Source organism: Gymnoscopelus braueri, assembly GCF_963280865.1.
Source record: "Gymnoscopelus braueri genome assembly, chromosome: 8".
Lineage (NCBI taxonomy): Eukaryota > Metazoa > Chordata > Actinopteri > Myctophiformes > Myctophidae > Gymnoscopelus > Gymnoscopelus braueri.
The window spans coordinates 46,506,114-46,522,660 of record NC_137609.1 but is presented as its reverse complement, the minus strand read 5'-3'; the positions used below and the strand labels follow the sequence as shown (position 1 = coordinate 46,522,660).

Sequence of the window (16,547 nt, the reverse complement as noted above, 5' to 3'; positions counted from 1 at the left end):
GTCTGTCTGTCTGTCTGTCTGTCTGTCTGTCTGTCTGTCTGTCTGTCTGTCTGTCTGCCGTCATTTAATAAATCATCAAATCATCGCTAGCTGTTCCAACAAGACTTGAAGGATCACACACAATGATCTAACTGGGATCTTTGCAGTCCATCAGAAGAAACAGAAGACAGACGATGACCTAATAGCCACTGCATGGCTTTGTATGAATTAAATGCTATATTTAATGCATCTCACCTGAGATTATTATATTCATACTGTATCATATATTTAACATATGCCAGGTAGAGCCTGACATATAAGTTGGGGAAATCAGAAAGCCAAATTGCGCTTAGATTTATCCAACTTAAGTGAATTTGCCATGGTCCGTGAATTTGCCTCATTTCCTCTTTACCGACATAAAAAAAAAATCAATACATCAATTAAAAAAACATACAAATAAAAGTATAATCGTGACATGTCAGCAAGCAGTTTTTAACCACTGCTTCAAGATCCAACGAGTGTTTCTTGACCCTCCCCACCCCACCCCCCACAATTAACGTCCCCGGTTTCCCCTGAAGAAAGCGCCTTCATTTCATTTCCCTGATCCCTTTCCCTTTCCCTTCGCATTCACGACCTGCCAGGACAGACAGTAGCTCAATGTCGGCACAGAAGAGAAGAAGACAGCGGAAATGAAACATGAAGTTAGCAATGAATGAGAACGAATAGAAACGGAGCACTGTCTGTCTATGGAGTAACCTCAGTGTCACAGACACAGGGTGGTGGTGGGGGGAGGGAGGGGGTGTCGGTTGGGTGGTTTAACCCTTTAAGACCGGGAACTGATCTGTGTCATTTTTTGTAACTCAAATCTTTGCTTCTGGGGATTCTACAAATGTCTTCTAAAACAGTTTTTTGTAAAATGTTGCTATAAGTGGTTCTCAAACTTTTTCATGTCAAGGACCACCCAAAATTATATGTATTTGGCCGAGGACCCCATCTCAAAATATTTAGCTCCCCAGAAGTTGTAACACGAGTTAAACATTTTCGCTTAAAAAATATATTCAAAGATTTTCACAAATGTTCACAAATGTTCACGATAGAAAATATAGCAGATCCACAAGCTCATAGCGTGGCACGAGTGCCACACTATGAGCTTGTAGATCTGCTATTTTTGAATAGCCCAAAGAAATCTAAAAATGACACAGATTCTTTCCCGGTCCTTATGGGTTAAGGGGGGGGGATCTCTCTCTCTCTCTCCCCTCTCGTCTGACCCGCCCGTCTAACCCACACGCCTCCCTTCGCCTCCCTCCCTCGTTCCCTCCTTTTTCCTCCTCCTCCCCGACTGAGACGGACAGCACATTCCAGGCTAATTATGCATTTGGCGTCAGGGATCCTATAAAACCCAGGCAAAAAAAGAGGGGGCCTCAATGAAACCCCAGCTCCCAGCGCGCTTGCAAGGGAGAGAGAGAGAGAGAGAGAGAGAGAGAGAGAGAGAGAGAGAGAGAGAGAGAGAGAGAGAGAGATAGGGAGTGGAAGGAGGCATGTGGGCAGAATGGTGAGGTAATGTGGAGGGGGGATGAGATGGCGTTGGCTGACTGCCTGACCTCTACTCCTCCATTCCCAGAGTGAGCGATTTCAGGCTGCGTCGCTATCTCTTAACGGCTAATTTGTGTTTCCTGCTAAAAAGAAGTGTCGTGTGATATGTCCTCTCTGCAAAAATGACTCGAAAGAAAAAGAGTTGTCATATGACAGTTGGGCTTCGGAATGTAAATGTAGGCTTATCTCATTTTACCTATTTGATCCTGTGGGGGAGATTCGGTTTTCAGCTTCACCCAGCTGATTGCTGCCCAATGGGTCAGCCTTGAGCGGGGTGAGTCTTGCTCATGGTCACCTCAACCCATTGCCAGGGCTGGGAATCGAACCTGGGACCTGCTGCCCAGGCGGCCTCTCTACCCATTCAGCTATGGCCAAAGAGGAACGCTTTTACTTGGAGCCACAATAAACAAATGCACACATTACACAAATGTACCAGTCAATAACGCAGGATAAGACAGCTAAGAGATAACTAAATGATTACTACTGTAGTAATGACACTCATATCATATGAAAGCACTTCCATTGCACTTGAACTGATGTCTTGTAAAAGCAAAGCAAAAACCTGTATAATTTCACAAACAAAGAAACAAATCCTTCACCTTCAGAACAGGGATTTTTCTGTTCCTGCAGGAAGTTTACTTTGATTCTCTCTTTTTTTTTGGAGATATACTTGAGTGTATTTTTGGAGGCTGTGTTGCAGTGATAAGTTATGTGTCTTACAGGGGTATGCACACAGAAGACAAAGAGTCTTCAGCTGTGTTCCCTCCTGTGCATCTCTCTCTCTCTCTCTCTCTCTCTCTCGCTCTTTTAAAAAAAAACATGTTTAACCCTAAATCTACAAGCTCACAATGCGCTGCAGCAGGACACGTTGTGAGCTTGTAGATCTTCTATTTTTTTCAGTGCGCTAAATCCGGCATAAGTCTAGCCCCAACCCCTAAACCTAAACTCAAAATGCATAATCCTGAAACTAACCTGAACCTTTTCCTAAATGTAAGCCTATCTCCCCCTAAAATGACACTTCTTCTTGTAAGGACCAAGACAATTGTCCTCTCAATGTCTATTTCTCATATTCTACTATTCTTGTGAGTACACACACACGCACGCACGCACGCACGCACGCACGCACGCACGCACACACGCACACACAGAGCCTTAAGGACACAGAGCCGTTTTGCTTCTAAGAAGTATTTTGGCCCCACAAGACACTGGGAGGTCCCGACCGCTACGTGAGAGACTTGCTTGAATATCGAGCTACGCAATGCAATTACCAAATGTTACAAAAGAAAGAAAAAAAATGAAAAGAAAAGAAAAAAATGAAAACTCCATATTTACACAAGGACATGCAAATGCTTGTCTTGTTGTCGGAGCCTTGTTAACAAGCTTGTTGAGGTTTTTGAAGTGGCACGGACCTGGCAGGGGCAATCGATCAGGGATGTGCGCGTGTTTGTGCGCAGATCATATATTAACCACTTAAGCCCCTTTATATTTCGTCGTACAACGAACAGCAAAAATTTGCCTATCTACAAGCTCACAAAGCGTCACTTTTGCGACGCTTTGTGAGCTTGTAGATCGGCTATTGTTTTGAAATTTCGGAATCATCTTCGAAACATTTTGCCCCCCATACATAGGGCCTCCAGGTCGAAAGAGGTTCATTTCTGCTTAAAGACGGTGGCTAAATTTAGTCTGTTGAGTAGCGCAATCTCCTGCCCCCCCCCCCCCTCCCTTACTCCCACCCCATCCTTCCACATGTGACATGTGGCAGTGCTGTTAAGTCAGGGGGGCCCTGTCCATTTCCAGCACAGCGGCGGCGGTGCATGGTGGACTCATTCTCACGTGCCTCCACACGTCTGTGTGTATGACGTGCAACCCCGTCCCGCAGCTGAGCCTGTCGTGCCCTGGCTGCTGCTGCTGTCCACACACACACACACACACAGACGCAATAAAAGCATGCGATCCGGAACTCATTCCAATGACTTAACACATTGTTTTAAACCTACCTGTATGCTAGTTATATTGTTATTAACACACTCATATTTGGGTCGCAGGCCCATTTTTATGGGTCTTGGGTATATATCCTTTTATTCTTATTTTCTCTATTATTATAAAAGATTTTCACGCAAAAAAAATGAAATCCCGCCAAAAACTACCAAAGAAAATGTCAATCTGAAAATCTAAACAATTCCATAATGTTCAGCATTCTTTTTCACCCATTAGACCTGGAACGCATCTGTGTCACTTTAGATTTCTTTGGCTATTCAAAAATAGCAGATATACAAGCTCATAGCGCGGCACCGAGTGCCGCGCTATGAGCTTGTAGATCTGCTATTTTTGAAAAATCTTGAAAAAAATAATTTGGGATTTTTTTTTAAAACTGTTAGGATTTAGAAAACATTTTTAAGAATCGCCTCAGGTCTTAATGGGTTAAATTGTGAAAATAGTCAATCTACAAGCTCACAATGCATCGACATGCCGTGGTGCTGCCTTGTAGCTGCCCCCTATTTTTGAAGTACGGTAGTAGGCTTTAGTGATTCATTCATAATGCATGTTTGTACGTTTGCGTCCGTCCCGGCAGGGTACAAAACACACACAATGTATCTTTTGGGTCTCGAGCTGAAATAAACACTGCTCTACATATCATCGGCCAAAATAACATTTCATTCATAACAAAATGTAATGTAAAAAAAGTTATGAATCGCAGCTTTAATTAAAGTAACTTGCTCCAAGCAAGACAATCAGGACTGGGAGAGAAAAAAGAAAGAAAACACAGCAATGGGTGCCGAAGCCAAGCCGCTGTCTGACACATCGTAAACATCCCAGAGAGACGTGCCGCCAGTCAACAGCAGGCCAGCACAGGTTATGGGGGTTGGGGGGGGGGGGGGTAAGGTGTAGGTGATACCGCTTCCTTTCTTTTAATCTCCATATGTTGACATGCAAACCTTGGGACCACACACAGCTCTCTCTCTCTCTCTCTCTCTCTCTCTCTCTCTCTCTCTCTCTCTCTCTCTCTCTCTCTCTCTCCCTCCCGCAGTTTGGACAGATTCCAGAGGTGGAGTACGTTTACTCAAGTACTCTACTTACTGTAAGTATCATTTTGAGGTACTTGTATTTTACTTATCTTTCGATACTGTATATACTTCTACTTCTTCAACCCGGAGGCAAATATCCTTGCTCTCGCGTAGAAACCTCTTATCTCCATATTCATAACTTTATTTATATTATATTATATATTATTTTATACTTTATCTATTCTGTAGGCTATGCCCCGTCCTTTTCCTCATAAAAGGAATGGTATACAGGACTTTTATTTGTAATATTTCAACATTGTGGTATAGTATGTGGAGTGTTTCCGCCACTACACACACAGCGCCTTCCAGTGAGTGACGGAAAGTACATTTACTCGAGTACTGTACTGTAAGTACAATTTAGTTGGACCGCTTCCAACCACCAAGGAATCCGTGCAGGAAGTCATGCAGAGGGCCTGCCTCGCCTGCCAAGGGCTCATTAACCACTTAAGCCCTGTTTTATTCTCTGTCGCACGCCAGTATCAGACAAAACGATGCTGAAATACCCGATCTACAAGCCTCGAAATCTGTCGAGACGCAATGCGTTGTGAGCCTGTTAGGTCTGCTGTTTTTGCTATTTTGAAACTTTTGGAAAAGTTAGGAACATTTTGTAAGGTTTGAGGAATAGTTTTTTGGGAAGATTTTCAAATGCTAACGTGGTAGCATTTGTCAAACAGCAGATCTACAAGCCCACAACGCGTGGCAACTTAACACGTTGTGAGCTTGTCGATCGGTGTAGAGTGAGAAAGTACAGTTGCGATTCAGGTCCGATTCACCAAGTATAGAGCGGTTTAAGCAGTTAAATAAAACTATGTAGCCTATAGTAATGGACAGAGAAGTTGACTTAAGAGATGAAGCACTCAAGAAAGCTGCGTCACAGTGCAGAAAGTAGCAGACGTTTTAGCCCACTTCTGTTGAACATGTGTAAGTCTTTGTAAAGCAACATACTTAACCGTCTACCACTAATGCAAACCAGCCAAAAGAAAAGGCCGCGCTATACACAAGATGCTGCTCCCACTAAATGAGAGGACGGCTGATTTACGGATGACAAAATGCCCGTATTACTCACTGTTAATATAAACGTCTTATAGTGGTTTTCACTTCTACAAAAGGCTACTTTCAGTTCTACCACAAGACTACACAAGCATTGTCAAAAGTGATAATGACCAAAAAGCATGCTTGATATTTCTCCTATTTCCAATTAACCCATTAAGACCGGGAACGCATCTAGTGTGTCATTTTTAGATTTCTTTGGCTATTAAAAAACAGCAGATATGCAAGCTCATAGTGCGGCACCGAGTGCAGCGCTATTTGTGAAAATTCATGCAAATTCGTGCAAATCTTTGAAGTTTGAATATATATATATATTTTTATAGCGAACATTTTTAACTCAAATCTTTGCTTCTGGGGGGTCCCTGGAACAACGTTTGAGTTGGGGGTCCACGGCCAAATACTTATAATTTTGGGGGTCCTTGACATGAAAAAGGTTTGAGAACCACTGATTATAGCAACACACGCTTTTGCAAAAAAAACTGTTAGGATTTAGAAGAGATTTGTGGAATCCCCAGAAGCAAAGATTTGAGTTACAAATCTTCGCTAAAAAATATATGTATATATATTCAAAGATTTGCAAAAATGTTCATGATTTTTTCTAAAAATAGCCAAAGAAATCAAAAAATGACACACACACAGACGCTTTCCCGGTCTCAATGGGTTAATTCCCTATAAATCAACTCCCATGGAAAATATCCACATTTGATATTCCCCGAATTCTACAACCCTGTGACCAAAGTAAGCCCGATAGCGCCTACACACACACACACAGCACAGCTGACACAAGTTGTCGGAGACTAACAAAACTCTCAGTCACAAGCATCTGCAGTCACACTCTTCTCCTCTTGCATTCATTGTGCGCTCCAACGTTAACACCTGATCATGATTACTCTTCTGGCGGTGCGACAGTCAAAGACCTTGTCTGAGGGAAAACATGACAAATGGAATCTACACATGTCGGCCTGGAGGCCCGCCAAGCGTCCACCGCCAGACAGACACAATACCAGCAGCTGAATTCAACTTGACTTCACCAAAACAGCTTTAAATAGATATACGAGATAGATATATAGATAGATAGATATACGAGATCGATAGATAGATAGATAGATATACGAGATAGATAGATAGATATGATAGATATACGAGATAGATAGATTAGTAGGTAAAACAAAATAGGTAAACAAAACAAAACATATAAATCTCCGTACGTATAAAAAAAAAAAAAAAAATTCCGCCAATCCCGCCTGCCCAAGCTTGTCAGCGTTCAAACATAGGCTGTAACATGTAGCACGCTGTAAAGCACACATTAACACAGAGCTTCATTTTGTAAACATTTAGCAGAATGCGTGGGGGGTGCATCGGATAACAGTTTTCCCACCGCATAATCACAGCGTCCCTGATTGGTTCGATTCCGGGCGGTGTTGCGTGTCTTTCCCCCACCCCGTCTCTGCCCGCACTACTCTATATCCCGTCTCGCTCGCTCTACATTGTCCTGTCGCGGTAAAAAGGCAAAATTTAGCAAATGTCCCACCACTCCCCCCCCCCCTTCAAAATACCCCTAACAAGGAAGCCTTTCATTTCGCGACTTCAATGGTCTGACCCCCAGAGATGCGAGATCCTGTGGGCAGGCAGGCAGTCGAGGAAGAGTTGATGAAATATTTGAAGTCACCACATCAGACAATGGTCTGATTTCACCCTTTTCAGGATGTTTGGCAACACAAGTTTCTAAACTGTGTAACTGGCCCAGGACAGATGAGAGGGTGAGATGACAGATCCACACAGGGGGGACGTCGGTATACTTAGTAACGTATTGACCACTTTCAACCTGGCGTCCCAGTTGTGTGTGTGTGTGGGCACGTCATGAGAACAGCAGATCTATCCAAGCTTGTAGATCCGCTGTTTGCCACATGACACCGGCGTACTACTATGTACATAAAACAGAATGTTTAAACAGAAAGTTTAAATAATCTCTATTCCGATCACCGCTGTAGTGTTTTTGCTCAGTAACAGGGGTCTATCCCTGTCTCTCCAGCACTTTAGTAAACAGAAAAGACATTTTCAGGTCGAGATACCAATACCAATTTTATCCAAATAGGAGAAAGAACCCCAAAAAAAGACCATTTATCAGATTCAACTTGAATGTTTCAATTCCAAATTTCTCTGATCCTTTTTTTTTGTTTCATCACGTCTGATTTCACTTGTTTATCCTGTATCCTGTACGAACTCTCTCTCCTGATTGGATATCATTGGTATCCTGTCCTGAAAATGTATTTTCTAAAGAGCTGGAGAGATGAGGAGACCCCTGTTACTGAACAAACACGCTATGATTAATATCAGGATAGAGAGAGCCGTTTAGGGCTTATTTTAACAAAATGTAAAACTAGCACCCCCTTTAACCCTTTAAGACCAGGAACGCATCTGTGTCACTTTCGATGTATTTGGCTATTCAAAAATAGCAGATCTACAAGCTCATAGCGCGCTTGTAGATCTGCTATTTTTGGAGAAAGAAGTTGTGAAAATGTGTGCAAATCTTTGAATATTTATATACATTTTTAACTCAAATCTTTGCTTCTGGGGGTCCCTTGAACAAAATATTTTCAGATGAGGGTCCGCGGCCAACATATAATTTTGGGGGTCCTTGACAAGAAAAAGTTTGTGGACCACTGATACAGTGTGTATCGCAACATATGTTAGGATTTAGAAGACATTTGTAGAATCCCCCAGAAGCAAAGATTTGAGTAAAAAAAAATCGCTTTAAAAATATATTCAAAAGATTTGCACAAATTTAAAAAAAATAGCAGATCTACAAGCTCACTTGGTGCCGCGCTATGAGCTTGTATATCTGCTATTTTTGAATAGCCAAAGAAATCTAAAAATGACAGAGACTATTTTCCGGTCTAAATGGGTTAACTGGTTAAACTCATTTAAATCCCCACCAAGGCACACAAATGTACGCTTCACCTAAACTCAAAAAGAGCTTATTTTTATGTCTTCGCCTGGCCCACAGTATCCTGTCTGTCGACTCCCGTCTTTTGCAGTTGTTTTTCAAGCCCGTCCCATGTATATTTCAGTATCACACAATGCCCTGCCCCCGCTTACAATAGCGAGGTAATGCGTTATTTCCAGACGTTACATAAGTTATGTGAGGTAGGTAGTGACACATTAGCTCCTGCTTGCCCTCAGGGCTTTTCCACATAGGGATAACGTTTCAGAAAATATGGACAGATGTCAGATTTCAGAGTAGTTTGGGCGTGTGATTATGTTTCAGAGACAGGCTTTGGGATCGGGGGGGGGGGGGGGGGGGGGTGAGTTATAGGGCAGACTGTGTGTGTGAATGGCAGTGTGTGTTGTCTACACTGGGGGCTATCCCATCTCTGTGTGGTCTACGACACCAGTGGTTCACAACACTGGGAAATGTGCAACACTGTTTTCGCACTCGACAGTAAACAAAACCAACATACAGTATATGAGTGTCATACAGGGTATCTGCACATTTCTAAAGTGACATTATAGCGACTTTTAAGACCCTTTTAATACCTCTAAAATGAAAGAATAAAATAAAATAATAATAAGACAATTACTACGTCAAAAGTAACCAACAAACTATACTATAAAAAATCAAGCATTGGCCAAATTGTCAAATATTGCCTAAGCAAGAGGCAACACTTTTGAAAATAGTCGATCTACAAGCTCACAACGCCTCACATTGCGAACTGAGTTCTAAAATAATTCACTGTACGACTTAGTTTAAACTATAAAGTAGGGTTTTAAGTGGTTAATCGATAACGAAAACAAGCCGAGGCTGGCCGTAGCTTACAGCATGCCCATGTGGTTATGTGATCTGTTATGATTGGTGGAAATGATGAATGTCTTTCTCCAGGTGGCTGAAAGGCCTGGCTTTAACCTGTCAGAAAAACTGACCTAATGGCTTACTGCTTCCACAGTCACACACGGACCGGAGCTGGCGCGTGATCAAATCCTGCCAGTCACACACACACACACACGCGCGCGCGCACGCACACGGACACACACACACACACACACACACGTGCACGCACACGTTTGCATTATACCTGTGAGGACAAAAATATTTACACAGCAATTTTATCAATGCCATTTTTTTTTTGCTTTTTGTGGGGACATTTGGCTCTCATAAGTATAGAAATACAAGTACACAACACACACACACACACACACACACACACACACACACACGCACGTCGGAGGTGTGTATGCAGATGTGAACCAGGCAGCCACGCCTCAGGCACCTGGCGTAGGAGGCTAAAACAAAAACACCCTATCCTCACACACAGTAACCTCTCTCACAGTCCACCTCCAGAAAGAGGCCAACTTGGACATGGCTACGTCACACAGACCCGACCGACTTCATCGCCCTCCTCCTCCTCCTCCTCCTCCTCCTCCTAATGTTCTGTATTGGTGCAGCTGCCACGGCTAATATCACCTGAGAGAGAGCTTGTTGTGCCATGGTGTAGTAGAGCCCGACCCATGCCGTATTTCTGAGTCCAATGCTAGTCCCAAATGTGGAGAGTCCTATAGACCACCGTTTACCCATGTTTTGAGGAATATTGGGTCAAAATACACAAATAAATAAAAAGGCATTTTATTTCATTTAAAGCGGCACTAAGTAACTTTTTTTAAATTAATAAAATGTCATTTAGTCCAACCTGTATGGTAGATTAATGCTAATGCAATATCTTCTATTGAGACATTTAAATCATGTCAAAGGTCATGTCTCACCTAGACATATGATCTGACATGAATTTTGACCTGAAGGTCAATTTATCCCCTGAGCAAGCAGGCAGGCTCTATTAGCTCAATGGTAAACAATGTCAGCACTTGCGCAGGAAAACCGGGTTCAAATCCGGAGTAGGAGAGGAAATTTTCATAGCGCAGCTTTAACCACTTATTTAAAAGCCTTATTTAAAATGTTTCAAAAATAGCCGATCTATAAGCTCACAATGCGTCGCAATGCTTTTCATTTCATTATTTGTTTTCCTCCTACAATGATTGATATACAGTAGGGGGCACCAGGTCCACAGTGGTTCAAAATCAGGACACATCGACTGCATAATTGCCTGATACCGACGATGACGTCCAAAAAAGTTAAATAATGGCCGAATCCAATCCATACACCCGTCAGGCTCCAGTGGTTATGGCAAGGCTCAGAACACGGCCCCTGCTTTCAATGCATACTTTATGCAGGGAGTTGTGTGTGTACTGTATGGCTGTTTAAACTCAACAACCACTCCGTTTGTGAGTGGGAGGGGGGGGGGGGGGGGTCTGAACTGTTATTAAATGTGCAGTGAGTGATCTTTTAATGTTAGATAACCAGATGATAAATGGCACCTGTTCGGTTACTAAGAGACGTTGGTGCTTAACTTGGATTCCTCTCAATTGGTGTGCCGAAGGATACCATGAGATTTTGTTTAAGCTAAGTATTGTTATGCTGGCTATAGCTTTCCAGGCACATCATTTATCATTTACTGTGATGCATACTATTCATAATATAATAATAAAGGTAAGGTTTGGCATAACACTGAGCAGGATGTAATCTATGGTATGGGTGTCTTTTTACTGGAATATATTTATGTTGTTGATATTTGAATTCCTCAGTAGGAATAATAAGTAGGTGAACCAACACAGCAGACAGATGGAATAAGCCACTCCTGATGAAAAGCAGGTCATCTGGGAGTAATGCGACGGCTGCCTTTTTGGTGGTTGTACTAGAATTGAAATATGCTGTTTGAAAAAAACTAAACAATGAAACTATGTTGTTGAGGGATAGAATATGACCAGATAACTGCAATGTTACTGGTTCCATTCTAGCCAGAGCATTACCGAGTTAGTAATACGTGTAATTACAGGTGGTCCATGATGGGAAAATGTTTTTAAATGTTTAAAAACAGAATATATTGTAATGTGTTGTCTTCAATGTGTCAATAAATATGTTTAAACACTATTTCCATCAAATCTTTTTTCCTTTTTTACTAATAGTGTGGGGGCAAGAAAGGCTTGAACATTAAATAATGATTGTTAAGGGCTTGACATACTTAGTTGTCACAAATAACAGTTCCACAAGCTCAAGTCGTGGGCTTGTAGATCGGCTATTTTCGGTGTGCGACACTGGAGCAACTAAGTGTAAATCCAGCAAGATCCTTCATCTTAGTAAAAATACAAATACATAAAATAGAATGCCTTCTTACTAAATATGTTACTGTAGGAAGGTGGGGTGGGGTGGTGGTTGAGGATTGTTCACAATATGCTAGTGGTCCAGACCTCAATAAAGGTTGAGAACAACTGTCCTACAGTATCTAAATAAAGATAAACAAATATTGGCCCAAAATAAATTCATTGCATAAAAGCATAGAAAATAGTGCTTTTTTTTTACCATAAATAAGGGTTGCATTAGCACAGGAACTTTCTTAACAATCTTAAATCAAAATATAGGTCTATTTTACTCCAATGTTTACAAACATTGCAAACCTACAGCCCCTGGAAATATGTCTTTATTCCAGTTTTTTTTTTTGGTCAGCATGTGATTTGTCTGGATCACGGATTGGGCCTTTAACCAGGAAAAGGGTTATAGCCACCATTATTCTTTAGGTTGTTTCCTGCTCAGTGAGGGAATGCTGAAACACAATTGGTTAAATTGTTTGAGTGTACATACAATACAGCTCTGGTTAAAGCTGCACTATGTATAACTTTCCTCTTCTACCCCGGATTTGAACCCGGTTTCCTGACATGCTCTACCATACAGATTGGTCAAAACGACATTTTATTTATTAAAAAGAGTGACATGGTGCTGTTTTAAGCTGGAGTCGTTTTAGAAATGTTATTTATAATTTCAATGCTAATTTATAAAATACTTAAGGCTAATTACATACTTAAATCAGAAAGTGACCATAGAGGAGGAGGGATGCCATTAAAAAAAAACATTACTGTGTTGTTGCATCTGTGGTGATGACTTACTTATAAAAAAGGTTCCAGATTGGGCAGACCTAAAGATTTAAGCAGAACGCCCACTGTAAAAGTTGTCCGTTTTAATGGCTTGTGCGGAGAACAAGCCATAGAATTGACTCCGGAGCAACAATAAAACCTCTGTCCAAGAGTTTCATCTACTGTAGTCCCTGTTCCTCAGTGCATTATGCACTTCAAACCCCAGCATCCATTCCGTATTATGGGGAAAGCTTTCGCTGAAAATATAGCAGATTGACAAGCTCACAACGCGTCGCGCTGCGACGCGTTGTGAGCTTGTCGATCGGCTATCTTCGGCGAAAGCTTTCCCCACAATAGCAGAAAACCGAAAACACTAGCAGAGAGCCCTGAGGGATTCCGGTCAACCATATGGGGTTTAAAGGGATAGTTCACCCCCCAAAATGACTTTTTTTTCTATCGATTAGTCACCCCATGGAGACTTGAATTCATGGATATTTTTTGGTTTTTGTCGCATTCCTAAGCCAATAATTTGATGACCGGCACTTTCGGGTTTCGGTATAGGAGACAAAAAAGGAGACTCTTTGTGTCTCCTATACCGGAACCGCTGCCTACCATTTTTTGGGTGAACTATCCCTTTAAGTGGTTATATCACTGTTTCTCAACGTCAGGCTTGGGGACCACCAGGGGTCCAAATAGACCGTTACGGGTCTGTAACTATCATTATATTAAAGCTGCACTATGTAACTTTCCTCTTCTACCCCGGATTTGAACCCGGTTCCCTGCACAAGTGCTGCTGACATGTTTTACCATCGAGCCAATAGCGCCTGCCTGCTTGCTCAGGGGATAAATGAATGATACATTGAATCTTGACCATCAGGTCAAAATTTGTGTCAGATCCTGTGTCTATGGTGAGACATGACCTTTGACACGACCTAAATAGACGAGCAGGGAGAATACAAACCACCCCAATTGTATACGTTACATTGTATTAACATACTCTACCATGTCAGATTGGAAAGAATTGCATTATATTAAAAAAAAATTAATGCAAATGAGTCATCCGGTCATACTGAAAGACTTGGGACCACAGAAGAACATGCTGGCATGATGCTCTTTCTCAAGTCAGTGGCTGACAACAGGCCTACACAATCACAACCCACATGCCAGAGCTTCACATCCATCATCAACTCACTATTCACAATACTGTTACACCAGCACATTTATGAACTTATGAGAGAGAGAGAGAGAGAGAGAGAGAGAGAGAGAGAGAGAGGGGCGCATAGTCGCATTTACAGTGATACAAACACTGACTATTCCAATATCAATAGTTGAACTGTAACTTTGTATCTACAGTAGGCCTATCTAACGTTTCATTTCATTTCATTTGTTTTGAACAGCAACCTTACGGTTAAGTGCGGTAACTTACTGCTACGGTAACTTACTGCTACGGAACTTGCCTGAGAACACAATAAGCTATATAACAGCTATAATAAGCTGTTATGGGTTATATAATAAGCTATTATTATTTTCGGTATGAAAAGAATAAAGCCAGGCCAATGGGGTCAACAGGGGCAGTAAGCTAATTGAATAGGTTATTTAAAAAAAAAAACTATCTGATCCCCAAAAGTAAAATCTCCTCAATTCTTGCAGGAATAAGGATCAGATTAAATATAACCAATTTATAGCTGCAGTTCCCCAAATAATAACTTATAACACACGTTGAGCGTCCAACCTGCTGGGAACAAAAAAAACAACAACGAATCCCTCATTATTTGACCTATAGGCTACAAAACAGTCTGGAAGAAGAGCACCTTTCACCAGACAAATTCCGAGGCAAACATTTCCCCTACATAAAAAAAAAAAGAATCTATATTTTAAGGATTGTCGATCTGCTATTTTCAGCGAAAGCCTTCCCCACAATAACAGAAAACAGAAAATACACCAGCATTGAGCCCTGAGGGACTCCGGTTACCCAAATGGGGTTTAAAGTGGTTAAATATTTCCCGACATTAATTCTTTATACTATATTTTAAGGATCGTCTATTATAAATAAGTCAGCCAATAATAAAAGTCCATAAGTGCCGTGCAGCAGCACCGCACAACAGCGCCACCTCGCAGGGAGCGCAGCACAGAGGAAAAGGAGCGCATCAGGCACTTTTCTCATTGGACACAGCATTGTAAACACACGCACTGTCTGTCTGTCTGTCTGTCTGTCTGCTGAAACACAGACAGTCCAACATTCTCACTTCATATTCTGCTAAAAACACTTGCAACTTTCTCATTCTTTCTCAGTCCAAGAGACCTTTTTTAAAACCCAGTGCTTTGACACCGAACCCCCCCCCCTCTGCATATCTCCATGGAGACCGCGTCCCCCCCCCCCTCCCTCCTCCCCTCCATCATGTCCCGATCGATGGGAAATTGAACAAAGAGAGAGAGGATCAATTTCCGATCAACCGGAGGGAGAGTCAGCGGCGCTTTTTTTTTTTTTTTTTTCCCAATCAATGGAGAGCGGCTTCCCCACACACACACACACACACACACACACACACACACACACACACACACACACAACGCGGGGACTGTCTGTCTATAGAACACAACTAACAGCCCCGGCAGCACAAGCAAAAGAGGGGCTTCCAGAGCCCCCCGTAGCCGAGGCTCCCCGGCACACCGCACACACTGGAAGGAAGGAAAAGGGAAGCTGACCTGGAGCTGCTGTAAATCAAAGCGACTCCAATATTGAACCATCGATCCCGCATTGGCCGCCATCTTGAGACATATTGAGCCGCGGAGTGAGAGAGAGAGCTGATAGAGAGAGAGAGAGAGAGAGAGTAGAGAGAGAGAGAGAGTAGAGAGAGAGAGAGAGAGAGAGAGAGAGAGAGAGAGAGAGAGAGAGAGAGAGAGGGAGAGAGAGAGAAAGAGAGAGAGAGAGGGGCTGGATGTTAGAGTAGAACGAAGGAGGGGGGAGCGCCACGTAAAACACGGAGCTGGAGCCATTTGAAGTCTCTACGCCGCGGCTTATTGAACACACGGCTGTGTTGTGTGGAATGGATCTATCGAACGAACGGGAAACCTGTCATATTGAATATAGAGAGGAGGAGGAGGAGAGGAGAGGGGGGGCTGTCGGTGCTCCATAGCGGCCAAAAACACGGGATGGAGTTCCCACTTTTAGGAGAAACTTTATCATACGATACAGTAACTGGATGTGGTGTTTTTTTTTTAATGCCGATTTTTTTAATTTTTATTGATTTGTCTTTTCCCCCCTTTTCTTTTTCTTTGACCAGAGTCCATCAGGGCTCAATATCTTGCAAAGCTGTGAGCTTGTCGATCTGCTATTTTCAGCGAAAGCTTTCGCCACAATACCGATGCTAGGGTTTAAGTGGTTAATCTAATAGTCAGATCGTATTTCATTTTCGGTTTATCGCAACAACAAAAAAATGAATTGCTTTTGCTCTCGAGTTGACTACATTAATTGCCACCTTAACTCATATAGTGAGAAAGTAGGCCCTAACTAACTATGTTATAGACTTACATAATTATTTGCATAACATATTGCGATTGCTTTCTTATTTGAATGTTTGGACTGGTTGAAGTGCACTTGCCAAGTATAGCCTATATACACTCTACTCTGCGTTTGACAAACTCAAATGTTTTTTATTTTGCCTTTTACACTCGTTTTCGTTTTTTTTTAATTCAGAGTTTTGATCTAATATTGAGGGTTGTCAATGTAATAGTTTGTATCCTAACGGATCTTATTACTGTATGGAGCTTGCCTACTGCTACAGTATATTTCTATCTATCCAGCGGTGTAAAGTAGGCTAACTAAATAGGCTACATTTACTCAAGTAGGCTACTGTAAGTACAATTTTGAGGATTTTTTTTTAACTCCAAATTTCTACTCTA

General features: G+C 42.0%; 2 protein-coding genes across 6 annotated transcripts in view; both read right to left on the bottom strand.

Moving 5' to 3' along the window:
• Positions 1-15,452, bottom strand: part of cux1a (cut-like homeobox 1a) — a 281,900-nt gene extending 266,448 nt beyond the window's left edge. For 3 of the 5 annotated variants that reach the window (XM_080434636.1, XM_080434637.1, XM_080434640.1), the window contains exon 1: positions 15,351-15,452. In XM_080434636.1, coding sequence (XP_080290762.1) covers positions 15,351-15,413 — 63 coding nt within the window. In that variant the 5' untranslated portion in view covers positions 15,414-15,452. The remainder of the gene's footprint in view (positions 1-15,350) is intronic. The other 2 variants (XM_080434638.1, XM_080434639.1) reach the window with 1 other exon arrangement.
• The window catches only part of pom121 (POM121 transmembrane nucleoporin), a 357,082-nt gene that overhangs the window by 37,569 nt on the left and 302,966 nt on the right, over positions 1-16,547 (bottom strand). The gene's annotated exons all lie outside the window — the stretch shown is intronic.